Below are 20,635 nucleotides of genomic sequence, written 5' to 3' on the forward strand. Positions count from 1 at the left end.
GACCGTCCAAGCGTAATAAGCTGCTAAAAAGAGCTCAATTCGGTACTCGCACAATGAGGCGGCTTTCTGTGCGTGCGCTTCAAGTGTGGCAGGGAGACATTCATTAATTTCTTGTTATCTTAATTTTATTCTGACAGCCCACTCTGCAAAATCTCATTTCAGGGAGGTGGCTCCACAACGCCTGCAACCCCATCTCACCCATATTTTTTAGGCATTCTCAATGCTAATAGCTAACTGCTAAAAGTGGCATTAAAATATGCACTTATATACTATATTCAACTCATTTTGTCCTTTTTTTTAAATTCTATTACAACTTTAAGCAAGTCTACAGGGAGTTTGGCCTCATCAGAGTAGCTCTGTTGTAGGTCTGTTAACACTACAGTGATACTGAACTACAGCGGTACGCTGAACTGATGGATGAACTGAAGAGAGAGAGAGAGAGGTCGACTTTAAAGCCTGCCCACAGAGAAAACTGATAAGTCTAGCTAGCAGAAAGAGAGACCAATCAGGAAACGCTCTCTGTCACGCTCTCGCTCTTGTCACTCGTCGCTCTCTGCTCCTACTGGTCTCTCGCTCGCTCTAAAAGAAATCTATTTCCGGGATATTGTATATAATTTGTGGCCGTCATTGAGACTCCTGGAACTCCTGGGAGCGGTGGGATGTCTGTTTATGTTGTTGTTTATTTTTTATCTTTCTTTTCATGTTACACATGACACGGACTCGACTGTACTTGGAGAAATTACCGAGTCCAAATCGTCCGGGATCGAGTACCCCAACTCTGTTAATTAATATACTGTAAACAGATCAAACATTTTGAGGTCTGAGCTACTTGTAAGAATTTCTGGTGTTAAATCTCAGAAAAGCAAACTACCTATGTTATAATTGCTAGGAAATCTGTAACCGGAAGTGTAAGAATAGCTTGTCAAAACCAGCCACACCAGAGTGTGTGTGTGTGTGTGTGTGAGTGTGTGCCAAGACCAGGGTGAAGCTGGCCTCTCAGTTAGAATTGATCTGCTATGACAGCAGTATGTTTCCTCCATGACACCTGAAATAGATGAAATCTGAACATTGTGAAATTTGCCATGTCACACTATACGGACTGTGAAGGAGAAAATCAAATGCGTTATTAGAGGATAGTGACTCGGTGGACTAACAATACTAATTAAACAATAAACAAATTAAACAAGCATGTTATTTAACTAAGAAAACGTGTAATTGTTGATATAATGGTGTTTTATGTAACATTTATGGAAGGAGTTTGAGAGAGAGAGAGAGAGAGAGAGAGAGAGAGAGAGAGAGAGAGAGAGAGAGAATGATAGACATAGAGACAGGCAGATACAGGGACAGTAAAACAGACAGAGAGACAAAGACAGTGAAATGGAGATAGATAGATAGGTAGAGAGAGAGAGAGAGAGAGAGAGAGAGAGAGAGAGAGAGAGAGAGAGAGAGAGAAATAGAGAGAGAAATAGAGAGAGAGATTCAGATGACCATGGTATACCATGGCAACAATGTGAAGAGTCCACTTAAGAGCAAAACATCATGCCACTTTTCTCAGCAACATCCCAGTGTGTTAAAAATACACTCTGTTTTATTCTGATATTTTATTCACACACACACACACACACACACACACACACACACACACACACACACACACACACACACACACACACACACACCCCAGATTTTCTATAGATTTTAATGTACTGTTCCACACTGGTTCTACACTATATGCATGTATATACATGAATATGAGAAAGAGAGACAACATTATTATTATTATTATTATTATTATTATTATTATTATTATTATTATTATTGTTGTTGTTGTTGTTGTTGTTATTGTTGCTGTTATTGTTATTGTTATTATTATTATGTTGATGTTCCACAGCATTAAATATGTATATGTAAATGCATATAAAGCATACAAACTGTCATTCTTTTATTAAAAAAAAAAAAAAATGCTATAGTATAAGAGGAATGAAAGACTTCAGGATTTACTTTTATTCCAAAATAATCAACCACAGGGTGGCTGATTATCACTGATACGTCTTTTATGACAGCATGACCCCAAGTGTTTGATCCCTTAATTATTGAAATGATTTAAATATTCGAGCTCATTTCAGCATAAATGGTGAATTTGTATTTGCTTACACTCGCATGTGCTTCTGCCTCTTTATGACGAGGCTCTAAAACTATCAAAACTGTCAAAAACCAGACCGTAATGTAATACATTTTATATTACTCAGAACGAACTGTTCCAAGCTACATTATGAGACGTTCTGATGGTCAAATCCGATTTCGTAATGCTTCTACTTTGCATCTGCAAAAACAAACAAGCAAACAAACAACCAAAAAAAAAAACACAAACATTTGAATGGGTTGAAAAGTTGAATTTAGATCCTGTCTAGAACATTCTGAAAGGCTGTAATTAAATTACAATCTGTGTAAGGCATTTTACACTCCCTGTGGGGTGCATTTAAAGCATACTCCATTCCCAATGAGCTAAAATACTAATGCATTAGTCTGGTGTTTTGATGACCCAAAGGCCGGGCACACAATGCATGGCTTATTAGTTTGTGTTTAGAGGTGGTGGCTGATAATGGAGACCAGAAGGAGGTGGGAGGGATCGAGGGGGTCTGTGCTTGCAAAGCTTTATTATACTTATTTGCTCCAAATTGCATCAGACCCAACAAGACTGCTAGCTCATAAACCATCTCCAAAGAAGCTTTCCCATTAGCTCCTACGATGTCCAGAGAGAGTGTTGCAAATGGGACATGTTGTGTATTGTCATTAAAGTGTTAGACTGAGGACGAACCATCCGGAGAAGGAGAAAAGTAATTCAACAGGGATTAAAGAATGGCAGACATTTTGCGTACACTATAGAGCTGTATATTCATAAAAATATGAATTTTACATCAAAGCTGTATCACATCAATATTCACGTATGTTCTTCATATTGAGAGTCAAGTTATGTAAAAAAAAAAAAAAGAAATGTTATATGAATGAGATGAAAACTGCTCTAATAAACAACCAGGCGTCTAATATGGTAATCCTACTTGTAATTATCACATTAATCACAATTAGTTTATTTTAACAAAAAGGCTTCTATCCTCACTATTCAGCAGCTAGTAAAATAGCACTTGATCCAGCACATCCTACTAATTTGCATTTTATGTTTGTTTTTTTTTACATTTTTTTATACTGGAGTCATGGTTATGCCGCAATCGGCGATGACCTACATCACCCATCAGCCCTAGCACGTAACATGACCCTGTCACATGTCTATAGTACCTCTATAGTAACCCGGGGCAGCTGTGGCTCAGGTGGTAGAGCGGGTTGTCCACTAATTGTAGTGTTGGCAGTTTGATTCCCGACCCACGTGACTCCACATGCCGAAGTGTCCTTGGGCAAGACATTGAACCCCAAGTTGCTCCCGATGGCAAGTTAGCACCTCGCGTGGCAGCTCTGCTACCACTGGTGTGTGAGTGTGTGTGTGTGAATGGGTGAATAAGACACAGCGTAAAGCGCTTTGGATAAAAGCGCTATATAAGTGCGCCATTTACCCTATACAAGTTCGATTGTTTCTTCACCTCATGGTCAAGGTTTTGTTGTTGTCATGTGTATGTTGTGTCATGTGTGGCAAGTTTTAAGGCTTTGTGTTTTTGCCGAGTATCCATTGCTTATGTTCATAATCCTTGTTTCGTGTTTTGTTGTTTGTTTGGCACTTTATTTCATTAAATCTGCACTAGCATCCGCCTTCATCTCGGTAACGTGACACCAACTTACTGAAGCCATGAGATACAAAATTGAAGGCATGAAATTATTTGCTATTTTCTATTTAGGCTATTTTTTTTTTATCACACTTTTAATTCAGTATTTTGAGTTGGCAAATTATTAAAATAAAGCCAGTGTTTTCCTGTAAATCCAACATGCTTATGGTTTGAAGGATAAGCAGACCAAGTATTCATTTCTTACATTTAAGGCTTTAAGTAAATGTCATTTACAATTTTATCCACAAAAAATCCAGTCCTTAAGATAATCATGTCTCTAATTTAGATGCTGTTTCCTCTGATGTCCTTAAAAAACAAACAAACCTTTTAAAGGCAAATCAACTTTGGTTCATGTTCAAAATTGCACATAACTGAAAGCATGTCAGTTTTTACTAAAACACCAACCCACATGCATAATTTCAGTATTAAATCATTATGTGTGCTGTATGCTGTTTATAGACATAATCATCTCATTAAACTAAGCAATCAAGCGCAAGCACATAAACAAGCACAATAACACTGGCATCTTAGCAGGAAACATGAAAACATCTTGAATATAGTCTAATTTTTTAGAATTTCCTCTTAGAAGATTACAATAAACCAAATATAAGATTTTTAAACCTACTAGACATTTTCAAACTGATTTCAAGCTTTAGATCATTTTGTTTCATTCACATAGACAAAATGTAAATGTTTAACATTAGAAACACTACCTTCGAATAGAACAAGACAATTTCAAGCTTGAAATTCATTTAAAAAGTCTAGAAATAGGTTTAATAATTAATAATGGTATACATTTTATCATAATCAAGAGATTTTCGCTAAGATGCTAATATGTCTCTCTTTTTTTTTGTGCAGTGTATATACTGTACAGTGTATATATAGTGTATTTTTCATTGTTTGACCAAAATCACAAGTGTTTTAAGATCATACAAGTGAGCTTCAAGCCAAAATCACAATACTCTCATTTCAGTAGGAGTAAACTGACAAACAAGAACTGACGGAGAAAGAAGTCTCCTCTGCTCATGTGGGATTTTTCTTTTTTTCCAAGTTAATACCACAATTGCTCCAAGGCTATTTGAGAAAGTGAGATAAGGGTAGTATGGTACGCCGGGCGATATGAAAGTAACTCTGCTGCACTTGCATTTGCACATGAATGCGCCTCATACAAAAGCCTCCATTCTCTGGGCTGTCCGTGACCGGAGCATCCTTACAAGACCATCTCAGAGGAAAGCTCATGAGATAGTCCATAACACAGCTTACAACATTAAAGGAAACAAAGATATACCAAAACTGTCCAAAAGTTTGTATGAGAGGCAGTGTGTGTGTGTTGTATTTGTAGGCTGATGCGTATTAAGATCAGACAGGTTGAACTGCTATTATCAAAGGTAACATAAGCAAGCAATGTAATTCAGATACGAAATGAAATTCAATCAATGTGAAATGCACTGCCGCGTGTCCTGGGGCATATTTACTTGATAGAACAATATTTATGTAAGACGTATCAACCTATCTGAATCCAAATATGAGGACTGAATGGGACTTTGAGCAAGAATATGGTGACCTGCATCTGGGAGCCACGCTAACATCCATGCATCACCTAATCCTTAGCAACAAGAGCTAGACCCATTTTCCTCGCTTTTCAGGATTAAATACATAATCAGACAAAAGACCAGCTTTGCTAATGTATTATGTCCATGGCTTTAAGGATTTGAGTAGAAATGCGAGGGATGTACCAAACATGAAACCCAAGAATGTTAGATCATCTATTTTATTGTCAGACAATATTTTGTGCATTGTGTGTCTTCCCTAACGTTACACTTTCTTCCAGTTTTTTTTTATTATGGGTAACAGAAAGATCGGTAACTATTCAAAGAGCTTAAGACTTAAGAACTTTAAAAATCTGCAGAAAGTTCATCACACTGAAATAAAGTTCAAAGCTGGTTTGTCAAGTTGTGTGTTTATAAGTCTGGAACTGTGACTATGATCACTAAAAAAAAAAAAGATTGTGAGGGTGCTTAAAAACGTGTCAAATCTTGTCATTGTTTTCAAATTTAATACGGAATAAATAATTCATTCATTTCCAGTTTTTTTTCAGAATGCCAAATCATTGTGTTTTTGTAGCTAACTTAACATGATGTTTAATTACAGGACCATTTGAATCGTACATTTTGAAAGTTGTAACCTCAGGCTTTGAAAATGATTAATATTACATAAGTAGTCGTCTACATTTCAGGTAAGTTCACAGAAAGTTTTCGTGTCTTTTCTGCCATTAATAACATACATTTCCGAGTGGTAGTAATAATAGACTGGTTGACATATTTACAACTTTTTAGCCCTATTTTGTGCTTTTTTGGCATTACAACAAATGTGTGCAATCTAGAACATAGCATGCATAATTTTCATTGTCTCTAGGATAGCAATAATTTCAGTGAGTGCGGTGCTTAGCTTTTATTAGATATTCTACTAATTCTAGTAATTATAATGTTCCGTGTGTGATAACGCCTCAACTGTATGATTCACATTTAATACCCATGCTTGTGTACTCTGTTCTTATTTCTTGGGTGAAGTAGCCTATTTTTATTGAAGTGAAGTGACAAATAGTGTACATTAAAGTGGGTTGTAAGAAATAGGACACATTTTAAGGCTTTTCTTAAAGTCAGGAACGTACTGTTTTGGATTTCTGTCTGTGCTAAGATGGGGTCTTGAGAGGCTATTGTAAGCTATCATTTTGATCCAAATACCATCGTGCTGGTGGCTTTGGAATGTCACACACCATAGTGCCCACTCCAACTCCAACTCCAACATCAATGCAGGTGCATTCATTTCTACAACCACGATTCCAAAAAAGTTGGGACGCTGCGTAAAATGTCAATAAAAACCATTTGCAATTCTAGTAAACTCATATGTTATTCACAATAGAACATAGAAAACATATCAAATGCTTAAATTGAGGACATGTACCATTTTAAGAAAATAAATGAGGTAATTTTGAATTTAATGGCTGCAACAGCCTCAAAAAAGTTGGGACGGGGAAACAAAAGGCTGGAAAACTAAGCGTTACTTAAAAGAAACAGCTGGAGGAACATTTTGCAACTAATTAGGTTAATTGGGAACAGGTCAGTAAGATGATTGGGTATATAAAAAAAGAGTATTTTAGAGAGGCACAGTCTCTCAGAAGTAAAGATGGGATGGAATCTGGATGGAAGAATATGCTGCTCTAAAATCTGTATATACCAGTGTTTTTATTTACATTTTACACAGCGTCCCAACTTTTTTTGGAATTGGGGTTGTAAGTATGATAATGATAATAAGTCTTTATTAGTAAAATGTACATTACAGCACAGTGAAATAATTTTTTTCCACATATCCCAGCATGTTAGGAAGCTGGCGTCAGAGTGCAGGGTCCGCCATGATGGAGCGCCCCTGAAGCAGAGAGGGTTAAGAGCCTTGCTCAAGGGCCTAACAGTAGTATGAAAGTAGAAACAGTTACATAAAAGTTATATAAAGTATTGCATACCAAGGAGTGAACGAGATTTGCTTTATCGAACAACTTGTTTTGGATTAAAGAAGAAAAATAATAATCTAAAGCTGTATATACGACACATTCCTGCCCTCACAGAGACGGCATCCAACCGTCCTCAAGCTATCTGTCAGGTTCATAAAACAATAACAAGGGATAAAAGCAAAGAGGTGTGTTTAGCCTGTCAGACAGCAGCTTGGAGACTTTGCAAATGCACCGCTGTCACAAAGGTGCATTCACAGGACGTCGGATATAATTGATGCTCTCAAAGGAAAACTTGAGCATCTATTCAGTGTGGACGTTTTAGTGCAGCCCATCCTAATTAAAACCAATCAAAAACGACTCTCGTAGTGAGGACTGACAGCATGATTTTGAAGTCTTTCTATCACTTCCCTCGCAGCTGCTGCATATTGCAAACGCTTTACTTGCTCTGCTATGATGTACTTACATCAGCGTCACCTCATTCCTTATTATGCTTACAATGCTTTGGCAATATCTACATTTAAATGAGCCGAATTGAGTGGTTGAGTGGTTTTGCACACACAGTTCTGAATCATTCTCTGCCCAAGGTTTCAATAGCCATTGCTACGTTCATGTGTAATTACGGTCTTATATAGTATTATTTTTCAGTGCATGTTACTAGATGATCCATTCACAGTGCATCTCAGAGATTTTCTCCATGGTTAGCAAGTGCTGAACAGTGGTTCTGGTATCTGTAGTGCTATTTTACCAATATTTCACCCAGCATGGCACCTGGACTGGGTTAGAAATCCCATAATAGATGCTAAAAACCTCAGAGTTAGGAAATGGGACAGTGTTATCCTACTACAGTGGTTATGTGATAAGTAATTTCCCTGTGCTAAAATGTCTTTGATCCTGTCTCATAGTGTAGTATGTAGCATTCGCCTCACAGCTCTAGGATCTCCCAAACAATCCTGAGCTTGAGTTACTATTTGTGTGGGGTTTGACTTGTTCTCTACATGTAAATGTGGGTTTTTTTCCTCTGAGTTCTCCAGTTTCATCCAGCCTCCCAAAAACTTGCCAATAAGTTGATTGGCTATGTTGTCTCTAATTTTCCAAAAAGTTCAACACAGCTAAGTTATATCATCAAGTACTTACATCAGTTTGAGGATGACAAAAAACACAGAGAGCCGTGAGTAGGAAAAGCAAGGGTTTATTGCTGCTCACCACACGAGATCCACACAGAGGGACGTCCCAGAGTGATCTGAAAGTCCCCTGAAATGAGGCTCCCTTTTTATACAGTTGAAACACCCCTGGTTTGTCCAAAATACAATTTCATCTGATGTCTGAGTGATGCCCTGTCTGGGTTTTTTTTCCAATCTGCTTATTTTGGCTTCAGACTTCTCGAAACCTGTTGAGTTTGCACTTTTAGGTGCTTTGTTTTTTAAAACCAACCTCTGCCTTTTTACGGCATGTCTGAGCTGACTTTGAATGAGGACATTTATCACCTGTGTGCTTTTTCTCCTTTATCATGGGTAAGTGTATGCTTTTTCTGCATTGTCATTAGCATATGTACAGTATGATTTAGTAAAATAATCATTAGCCATTACTTTGTTATTCTGATTACTCTGGGTCTGTGTATGAGTGAGTTCATACTCTTGGGTGTGTGTGCTGTGTGTTGCACTTCCTCTCACTGGTCAGGCCCTAGGCCTTGCTATAATAACTTATAAGAGACATTGCCTATAAGGAAGAGAACATGACTCTGCTCCTTCGCTTATTCTCAATAAATTCTCATTCTCCATATTTTATTGCCCTTGTGTTTTATTTCTATCAAAAATCTTATCCAACAGCTATTTCGAAAAGTGTGTGTGTGTGAATGCCATATAGTGGCAGACCTTCCTGGGTGAATTCACACTGCTTGTTCACTGTTCCCGGGACAGATCCACCAATCAATCAATCAATGACCTGCAGAAGGTGAAACTATTCCGATAGCATTTTATATTGAAGCATTGGTAAGAAAGAATGCATCATCCTTTAGAGATGTATAATGACCATCATAACCTTGCGTATACTGCATCAGGAACACCCAACACCCAAGTCAGGTGACCTAAGTCCTTTCGCTGTTTAGGCTGGTGTTTTCTTACACGAGGGTGCATAACCTGTCCAGGAGCAATGAACTGGAATCATTACCAAATGAGCCCTCTTCCATTTACCCTGCTTACCTGCTTTGTTGCTCCTATCCTCTGGGAGGTAGTGAACAGGATCCCACAGACAAAGAGAAGAAAGCTGCTGGGTATCTTTGCCGATAGCTGACTTCTATTTCTGTGACTTGGACAATGTAGCTACTCACCTCATGAGCAGTGCTCTTGGATGCTAGTCTGGTGTATTAGCTTCACCTCACAGGAGTAGAGTAGAGTACAGTCATGCTTTCAGCATTTCTGCAGGGATTCTGCTTTTATCTATAACTTCAGGATTCTTGACCAAGGAGCAATTTTGGTACGTGTTGAGATAAAGCAAGTCAACCAAGAGTTGCAATTCATTTACATTTACAGGATTTAGTAGATGCGCTTATCCACAGCGACACACAGAAATGCTTTGTAGTCTCCATCAAAAACATATCCTAATGCTAGTACAAATAGTTTGGGGTCTAAAGCTACAGACTTTCAGACGATTAGTTAAAGTTCATTCCACCACCTGGTTGGCAGAGAACAGCCTTGATGCTTTGATGTCTTGCTTGTGTCTTGATGGAGGGTTGGTCAGTCAGATCAAGCCATGCGAGAGGCTCATAGTGAATTTGCTGCAAGTGAAGCATTTTGTACACTAAAAGATAAAGCAGAATGACTCTGAATTCAAGAATAGAAATACAGTAGTTTATGAAAAGGCATGTATTATACTGAATAAACCCCAGAATATGCTTTCTTTCAGTTTTCTGTACCCCATTTCCTCTCAAATTGGTCATTTGGTCACCCACTAGTACTCTCCTAACACTGGCAATGGGGACGGTTAGCATATGTTTCCTCTGAGACTTTTGAAGACATGAAGACAAACTGCTACTCACGCTACATCACACACTCAGAGGAAAGTGCTAACTGCCCTCTTGCACATGTATGATCTCACAGATACCAACAATTGGCTAGTGTCACTATGATTGACAAGGGATAGAGCAAATCCATCCTTCCCAAAATCAGCACTGCTGATTTTGCTCTCTTGGACGCCCAGGCAAGGTGACTGCAGCCTCATTGAGATTTTTGATTTCCCCATGACAACATGGGTGAGCGCTTTTCTGTTGCACCACTCGAGAGCCCTTGTAAGGTTATTTGTATGGTAATTGCATGTTAAATGAATTCTCAGCACAACACTTCAGTTTCATGCTCTGGATGTCTTATGAATATACTTCATGTTTTCTCCAGGGAATAGAACCTAGAAGTGTAAATTGAAATTGCATCGCAAGACCCTCCAGAGAATAAGTGACTAATCAGCAGCCTCTGAGAAAAGAATCTGACACTCGCTCTTACTTAAGAGTATAAATCGAATTATTCCCATCTGTGAATGGGCCGTTGTATTTCCATTCTTTGATCATCAACTTCAGAGTTTTCGACACTTCAGCAAGACCTTTAACATCTCATCTATGAGCTCGGATTGGATCCTGCCTCTCTTCTAAGTTCCTTTTGGATAAAAAAGACCTGTCACAATGTAGAAATGTAAACACAATGTACTGCATGGGTTAATAAAAATTCAGCGACCTTTGAAGATCTAGCCTCAGAACCTTTTAGCTGAGTGCACTTTCAAACATTCTCTAACCTCTATGACACTTCATAAATTTAAAAGACATAAGGCTGATTAAGTTGTCAGCAACGCCTAGAAATCATTTGAGGTAAAAATGACTAGATTTTTACACCAGTTACGTTGACTTTTCTATTCTGATTTGTCAAAAGATGTTGATTCATTTTCTATAACTTCAGGTCTGAGATTAGTTCCGGCTACAAGGCAAATCCATGTGTCCATTCTGTACCACTTATCCTCCACAGGGTCATAGGGAGCCTGGAGCCTATCCCAGTGGACCCAGGGGTCACTCTCGATGGGGTGCCAGCCCACTGCAGGGCACGAGTGCACATACACAATCGCACACCCATTCATACACTACGGACAGTTTAGAGATGCCAATCGTCCTACAACACATGTTTTGGACTTGGGAAGGAAATCCCTGAAGCACGGGGAGAACATGCAAACTCACGGGCGGAGTCAGGAATTGAACCCCCAACCCCAGACATGTGAGATAAACCTGCTAAGCTCTAAGCTACAGTACTTCGGCAAAGCAAAACCCTTATTATATACTGACCCAATAATGAAGAAGTCATAAAATAACATGGATATTTACAAAACATTAGGGTGCCTGTGAGTTTTACACTGTATATGATGGCCTGGGAAAACCATTTACATAGTGGAAATTTTTAGATTGTGTATAATATATAGTTCTGAAAACTACAGGTTTTCCTGGAACAAATTACGTTTCTCTGGTTTCTTAATCACAAGTGAAATTCAACATTTTAAATTCCCCCAAAAGTGGAAAGAGAGAAAATTGCATTTTGCAACCCCCCTCCCATGCAGGAGCACCACGGACATTCTGACAACCGTTATCTGATTACAACCTGAATTGATTGGGCTTATGTCTGTTTCGGAACTTGATCTAAGCCTGACATTGACATCTAAGTGCATAAGCTCACAGACATCACCTTGTCAAGCCAAGCTTTGTTTCCTATCTCGCCTTTTGATGCACAGCTGTTTCCTTATGCACTCCTTTCTTCAAATTAATTCCTCTCAGTCGGAACTTCGCACAAGAGAGAACCTAAATTGGTGGGTGGCCAGAAAATACCTGCGTACATACAACAATCTGAAAGGAGTAACCCGATATCCATGGAATGGCTGTCACCCCCATGTGAACCCCCATTAATATTCAACAGCTATTTGGGCTGAGCGGCAGCCATTTTTCCCTTCTTTGTTATCCAGAGTCAGGGGGCTGAGGGGAGCATGTGGAGGAAGATACTAGGAGATATGGTCTGTTTTCAACTTTGGTACTGAAAACACACCAGTTTCAGGAGTACTTCAGGAGTACTTCAACTATACATATATATGTTTTTTTTCTTCTATTTTTTTTTTGTTTTGACTTTCTTTTCACTGATTTTTATTTTTGTTACAGCTTAATTTGACAATAACCAGTAAATTTCCTTCATTCCTTGAGTTCAGATTAAACACTATGAGGATTAGCATTTAATTTCCTGAAGCTTCTGAGGTAATTCCTTTTGGCGTATTCGGGTCAATACTGAGCCTGCAGTGATTGTAGATTAACGGTTTACAAATGTAATGAACTGTACAGGCCTATCTGTAGTCAGCACTACACATGCACTCTACAATTAACTGTCATGTGTAAGATAGATCAGTGTTAAAAAGATTTTTTAAAAAACGACAATTTTTTTTTTTATCTTGTAATAGCGGTTTAACAGGAACAGCTAATTCCAGTGCATTTGCATACGGATATTCGAGTATGCTGGAGTTTGAGGGGTACAATAAATCCTTTATTACAAAGAAAAGTCACACAACTAACTTCACGTGAATTTTACACGTGGATTTTTAGACACTTCACACATTATGTTTTAAATGTTGTCGTTTCACGTGTAAGGCATCTGCTTATATTTTTTCCACATAATTAATTCATTTTCACTTATGGGTTAAATGGTTTTATTTATAGCTCCTGTACTGTAGGAAGAAGCTCTAGTAGCTCATTTTGATACTTTCCAAGCTCAATTTCCAGTCTGTTTTGCTTTAATGGTCATCATTAATCATAAAATGTATCCAGATCACTGTCAGACTGAGGGCCTGTGGAATTTAAAGGGGAGATGACCCTTTATATTACTTATATATATTAGCTGCAAAAAGTATAGAACCTCTGTCCTAAAAATCTTCGTATATGTACAAATTACACTTACAGCTTTGTATGTCCTTAATGTCTTCTTGAAAGTATCTGGAGAAAAAAATCAGCTCAAGTGCCATGTCATATTCAAGTCACTTTATAAGATGATAAGCAGTCCAGACCACTCAGGCGCTCCGAGTCTACCTGGTAGCACAGTAGGAGCACTTGACTTACCCAGTGGGATGATTATTCCACTGGGTTGCCACTGGACTTAGCCCCAGGGCTAAGTAAAATAGGTTATGGGAAGGAGGCACAGAAAGAGGAGAGGAGAAGGAGCCATTGCGCCATGAACAGCAGAACAAGAGCATAAATCTAAAAAGTAGGGGGAAAAAACTGTAACCAATTCATGAAGTATTTATAGTAGAAATCTGACAGGGAGATTGCTAACAAACAGGCCACAATATGTTGTAGTTAACTAGAAGCAGTATTCATTTTTTTTTTTTTTTTTTTTTGCAGCAGAAGCAAAAATCATTTGTACACATTCAAATCCTTCCTAGACTGTTATATTTCTCATTTATAATTCAGTGGGTATATATTTAGAAAGTGGGGATTAATGGCTTACACTGGATAAATTTGTGATGCTAGCATTTTTGGCGTACTTGGACTCGTTGAGCTGCTCTATAATTCAAAGTTTATGGGGCATTTCTCAAGGTGAAACTTTTACTCGAACGGAAATGAAATACATCTCTTTCATGAAGCACCAAATTGCAGGCGAGCTATTAAGTAGCATAGATACTTCCCAATTCTTTCGGCTTTCGGCCGTGATTTCATATTTTTTTTGGAGGCAATATCCCTGCTAAAATTCTTACCTTAAAATTATAAATTAATTTCTAACTCAACAAAGACTTGCTTATTTTATTTATTTATTTTTTAAACTGAATGCGGCCGGAGTTTTGTTTATGTTGCTAGGAATAAAGGAAAGCTAAGAGGCTATCACTATAGCTGCTGCCGAATGTGAATTGCAATCTGAAATCCCTACGGTGCAATCACCCGACAAAACTATTAACCATACGCTGTGTTAATCTACAAGAAATCAGCCCCAACCTCTACTTCATTCCAATCTGTGCATCTGTTCTTATGACTAATGATGGTACTGCTGTTCTTGGTTCCGCAAAATGTCCGCCTTAGGATATTTAAGCAATTGAGATGATGTGATATGGATGCCAAAAACCACTTATTTTTATTCATCTTGAACGAGAGGGAGATAATATCACTACTAGCCATATATGAAAACAATCATGCCAGATAAATCAAACTATACTGTACAAGTATCCTAAACAGTTTAATTTGCTTTTTGCTTTAAGGTCACATTCATTAGTATCAGCTTACAGTAGTTGTAATACTAACAATCGGATACTTGTTGACTCACTGGTTCTGAGAGGGAAAAAAAAACGGGGAGAAAGAAAGTAAAGTGAATATGAGTTCAAGGCTCTACTCTTAGTGCAGTGTTACATAAGGAGTTGTGCAGTTTATTTTCCTTTTTATTCTGGACTGCAGAATCCATCACTATCTTCAAAAAACAAGCTAAAGACCCACCTCTTCCCTGAGCACGTAACTAACCCCTAAAATGCTAACCTCCACATTATCCTTTAAAATAAATAAATAGAATAAAATTAAATAAAAAAGTTACTCTGGCTCTTACACGTCTACTCTGCGCTCTTTGCTTTTCTAGAACTCAATTTAAAAATCTTGTACGGTAGCACTACCTGTATTGTTCTCGGCTTTATATATATCGCTTTGCTTGTATTTCCTCATGTGTAAGTCGCTTTGGATAAAAGTGTCCGGCTAAATGAATAAATGTAAATGGAAAATGTAAATAAATAATTACCCTAACCAAGCTCCCCCCCCCCCATACACCTACAGCTTGTCAACCACAGTTATAACCACAGTACAATTCTTGAATGTCATAGTTTTGCTTCTCTTAGATCTGATACTATGATCTAATACATAGGGATCTGATTTATAAAGCCTCCTTGATTATTACAGTTATTCGTTATAACAGATCCAACATTACTGGTATGAAAGTCCATCCCAGGGCACCATGCACACGCATTCACATTCACACACTCGTTCACACCTGGGGCAATTTACCACAGCTAATCCACTTACATGCATGTTTTTGGGAGGTGGGAGGAAACCAGCGACGTCAAGGGAAACCCACATGGACATGACGAGAACATAGAAAACTCCCTGCAGACAGCAAGTCTACACAGAGACACTGGTATTGTGAGGCCGCAGCACTACCCACGGCACCACCGACTTACCTTCAGTGCTAAAGGTGTCCAACGTGCCTTGAATTGAATTTCAGCAGAACACAATTGTTGTTTAAAACATAACCGTAGCCTAGATTATAGGTCAAACGTTTAAACTTGACTTGGAGTCACTAAAAAATGTGATAATATTTCACAAACAGGTGCTCTCAGGTGTACAGATTTTGACTGGTCACAGTAGAATATATATGAATGTACATAAATTGTAAGGCATGGCAAATAGAATTTGGCACAAAGAGGCATTTATGCTGCGGCAAATAGCTGTCCAGGTTGAGCCACCCTGTATAACCCCCGGACGTGAGAGTGACAGAAAAACAAAGCAAGTCTACTATGGAAAATGAAACACAATATACACTTACCACTTTTTAAAAATTTTTTTTAAAGCAGACTTAAGGCAGGTACGAATGTATTCTGCAATCCCACACTATATGCATGAGTCTGGCAGCAAGTTATATGTTCAGACAAACACAAACATTTGTTGTGCTTATAATTTTCTCTACCACTATAAAAACAAACAATATTTGAAAAGCTACATGCTGATAAATGTCTTCGTTTTTTCTTCTTTATACTTGTATATAGCAGCTTTAACCACTACCTGTCAATAAAACACTGCAATTATAAGGCATGATTTCAATGTTCTCTGACTGTCAGTGTCAGATACATGAGAGTGTTTGTGTTAGACACATGAGGACAATGGACATGTTTTGACAGCTTGTCCGTCTAATCAGCCACAACATGGTCCTGGTATGAGACTTACGTCTAACACCAACCCACCACTTTTTTTTTGGGAGGTAAAGGAAAGTTAATTTTGCCTAGCGATAATACAGTATGCATTCAGATAGCATTAAAAAATTATTTTAGGTTTTATTATCATATTCATTTCTGTAACTGTTGCCTGTTCATTTTTGCTGTTAATGCTTATAGTACAATTAATACACCTGTACTGTTTTGCAATAACGCATCACATCCAGGGTGAATCCTCTGGCATTTTGCCCAATATTACCAGGAAAGACCCCAGATCCACCCTGAGCCTGCTGAGGATAACGTGGTTACTGAAGATGAATGATGAATGAATATTAGAGAGAGAGAGAGAGAGAGAGAGAGAGAGAGAGAGAGAGAGAGAGAGAGAGAGAGAGAGAGTGGATGATGACAGTAGTGGTGGAGATGAAGGGTGAATAATCCACCCCTTCACCCTCTACTCTCTTCCCCCTTTCCCTTGGTTGTCTTTCTGTCTCTCTGTAATTTCTTTGACTATTTCAGTTCCCAATCTCATAATTTGATATTGTTCCACGCTAGAGTTGTGATGGAAACAAAAACAACAACAACAACAAACAATATAAACCATCACAGAAATCCTAATGGCTTCCACTACAAATACCATTACAAACCATCAGCTAACCATTAAAACCACTACCAATACTGGTCCTTAATGGTATCCACTAGACATAACATGATACAAATAAAAGGCAACAGATTACCAGTAGAGACCCACAGGGACCATTACAGTTTCCATTAAAACCAATACCCATAATATACTATATTATATATATATATATTTTTTTTTTTTCTCTTTCTTTCTTTTTGAGCAAGGGCATCTGTACTGTTTGGCAATAACGAACCCTGTGCAAATAACTTTCACATCATTTTGAATTGAATCTAATCCAGCAGATCTGAATCGAATCGGACGACAGAGAGAGAGAGAGAGAGAGAGAGAGAGAGAGAGAGAGAGAGAGAGAGAGAGAGAGAGTAGGACTGGCCTATTCGTCCTTTATCATCATCATCATCATCATCATCTGTCTTTCTTTCTCGCTCTCTCTCTCTCTCTCTCTCTCTCTCTCTCTCTCTCTCTGTGCGCGCGCGCGCGCGCGCGTGTGTGTGTGTGTGTGTCGCTCAGCGCGTGCGCGTCTCCCCGTTTTTTTTTTTTTTTTTTTTTTTTTTTTTTTTATATATATTTTTATTGCCAGCAACCCACGCGCATTATCTCATTCCCATTCAGGCAGAGATATCAGCTGTTCCTCCGTCCTCTCTCCAGCCCGGTGCTGTTATATCTCAGTATTTAGACACTTTCAGGGTTTTTTTTTGCACTCTATGGATCTACATCGCTGGCATCGGTCCTTCTTTTCCAGCTGACTATCACACACTTTCACTGATGCTGCCGTTGTTGCAGCCTGCGGTTCGTGACGGCTTTAACACCAGCTCGGAGGTGAGGAGAAGAAAAAAACAACAAAAAAAAACAATCACATCTGGTTTGTTGTTCATTCATATCAAACCCACAGCTGGATGTGATTCACTGTCGCATTGTTGATCTTATGTAGTGTATATGCTTTCATTTGAGCTTCTAAGCCATAAACTGTAAACTATAAGCTCTAAACTATACCGAAGTGAGTGGGTAGAATTTGTATTATTATTATTATTATTATTTTATTTTTAAAATTTTTTTAACATACGACATACTTAAATGCTTTGTGCATGGTAATATTTGTCATGTATTTATTCCAGTATAGATATAAAACAAACTATATTTAACCATTACTCGTATTTCCTTTAAAAAAAAAAAAGAAAAGAAAAGAAAAAATGATTAACTAACATGGATGTATTAAGGCAATTTGGAAATCTCTCAACATGCAGTGTGCTTTTTAAACAAACTAATTCTTTATTGTTAATTGTTAACAATATTTATTGTTAATTTTCATGTTTCTTAAAATAGATGCTACCTGAAAACATCTTATTGTTTTCATGTTATTGTTTTTTTTATTGTATTTATGTATGTGTGTGTGTACATATCTATCTATCTATCTATCTATCTATCTATCTATCTATCTATATATATATATATATATATATATATATATATATATATATATATATATATATATATATATATATATATATATAATTTGTGATGATATTATGTGTGCATACAGTTCAGATTTTTGTGTCACGTAAAAACAAAACATGGTGAAATCTTTAACAGTGTGTCCTTCCATGTGAATGTTTTACCCCAGATTGAACAGCACTGTTCACATGAGTGCCTTTCTGAAAGGAAAACGGTGTGTTGACTTGTTCCTCCTCCTCTGTGGTCACTGGAAGGCATGAATGCTCGCTCTGTGTTGCTCGCGGTCATATCCCTGTGTGGCAGTAATTAAATGTTTCCTTCTCTGCACTCCAGACAGGACTAGATCCCGTCTGCAGAGCCTGGATGAAGTTTCCCAGCCATGCAATGTTCTTGGAAGGCTGTGATACTGCTAGCCTTGGCCTCCATTGCCATCCAGTACACGGCCATCCGGACCTTCACATCCAAGTCTTTCCAGCTCTGCCACGTGCCAATCCAACAGAACTGCAGCCTGAGTGGCCAGGAAACAGACAGCCTTTTCGAGCGTGGATGCGACGAATATACTTACTTTAGTTTCAACACATCACGAAAGACCCACGTCCTGGTGTTAGCGACAACCCGCAGTGGATCATCATTCGTGGGGCAGCTGCTGAATCAGCACTCAGATATCTTCTACCTGTTCGAGCCGCTTTACCATGTCCAGACAGCTCTGATTCCTCGTCTCTCCCACAGCCGGAATGCGGCCGACAGGCGAGTGATGCTGGGAGCCAGCCGGGACTTGCTGCGAAGCCTCTATGGATGTGACTTGCACTTTCTGGAGAACTACATCAAGCCACCACCAACCAACCACACCACGGACAAGCTGTTCCGTCGCGGGGCCAGCCGAGCGCTCTGCTCTCAGCCCGTCTGTGACGCCTTCAGTCCTGGTGACACAAATGTTGAGGAGGGTGACTGTGTGAAAAAGTGTGCGACTCTAAACATGACACTTGCCGCCGAGTCTTGCCGGGATAAGCGCCATGTTGCCATAAAGATCGTTCGTGTACCTGAAATAGGGGATTTGCGGGCACTTGTGGAGGATCCACGGCTCAACCTGAAGGTCGTTCAGCTGGTCAGAGACCCAAGAGGAATCCTCGCCTCTCGTATCGAGACCTTTCGGGACACGTACCGTCTGTGGAGGATCTGGAGGGCAACCGGAAGGAAACCCTACAACCTAGATTTGACTCAGTTAACAGTAGTGTGTGAGGACTTCTTGAGCTCAGTTTCTACAGGACTCAGCCACCCTTATTGGCTAAAGGGGAAATACATGTTGGTGCGATATGAGGACTTAGCAAGGAACCCTCTCCAGAAAACCAAGGATATCTATGACTACCTTGGGTTATCAATGGACAAAAATGTCGTGGACTGGATTCAGGCAAACACCAGGGGGAGCAATGAGCTCTTGACCAAACACAAGTATGGAACAGTGAGAGATTCGGCAGCTAACGCTGAGAGCTGGAGACTCAAACTGTCCTTTGACATGGTAGACTACACACAATCTGTGTGCCAAAAGATATTGCACAGGCTGGGCTATAAAAGTGTCAAGTCTGCCGAGGAACTGAAAAATATGTCCATCTCGCTTGTGGCGGACAAAGTTTTTGTACCTTTTTTATAATAGAGAGTTGTGAATGACTATTTTTGATATATTTATAAATGTTGCCTTATGATTTGTGTTAAGGCTATAGTGTCCGTCATCACATGTTCAAAATTGCACTAAAATTGTATACATCGATTTTTTTTCCATCTATAAACAGTAGCACACAAAATAATGCAGAGTGCAAGTCTACTGATGCATACGAATGAAGTTCTCTTCACTGAAATCATCAAAAACAACAACAAAAAAAAAGTGACATTGCTCGTCCTTTTATGCCTGGCTATTGCTTTAAGTGAATGTCGCCATATATTCACAGTCATTCTCGTCATATTTTTCTCATCGATCCCCTGAAAAGAATGATGATGACTCAATGTGGCAGAGATGACACACTGTATGTACAATAAATTATGAATGTTGCAGTTCACCTTTAATATCATGGTGCATTTCTGCTTCTCTGATGTCTGTAAAAGGTGGACATTGTGCCACAAAGGCGCAATAGCATGGACTTGGGACACATGGCTAAATTAATTGAGTTTAGTGACGAAGTGCAAGAGGTTTCATGGCTTCCAGTAGGACCGACGGATCAGAAAGTCTAGGAAAGTTAAAAAACCCAAAAAACAAAAACAACATGCAAATGTAACATGAGGATGTGAGCCTGCAGTGTCGATGGCAGCGTG

At 38.7% G+C, this 20,635-nt stretch overlaps 1 protein-coding gene across 1 annotated transcript; it reads left to right on the plus strand.

The window, feature by feature from the left end:
- The first annotated feature begins 17,473 nt into the window (after window positions 1-17,473).
- LOC108264188 (carbohydrate sulfotransferase 1) lies at window positions 17,474-20,389 on the plus strand. Its single transcript, XM_017465522.3, has 2 exons — window positions 17,474-17,698; window positions 18,665-20,389. The coding sequence occupies exon 2, from the start codon at window positions 18,711-18,713 to the stop codon at window positions 19,977-19,979; it is 1,269 nt and encodes a 422-aa protein (XP_017321011.1). The 5' UTR covers window positions 17,474-17,698; window positions 18,665-18,710; the 3' UTR covers window positions 19,980-20,389.
- Window positions 20,390-20,635: the final 246 nt, after the last annotated feature.

Source organism: Ictalurus punctatus, chromosome 4 (genome assembly GCF_001660625.3).
Source record: "Ictalurus punctatus breed USDA103 chromosome 4, Coco_2.0, whole genome shotgun sequence".
Classification (NCBI taxonomy): Eukaryota; Metazoa; Chordata; class Actinopteri; order Siluriformes; family Ictaluridae; genus Ictalurus; species Ictalurus punctatus.

Excerpts from the sequence above, each read along its gene's own strand:
- LOC108264188 (XM_017465522.3), top strand. The coding sequence starts at position 18,711 with ATGCAATGTTCTTGGAAGGCTGTGATACTGCTAGCCTTGGCCTCCATT.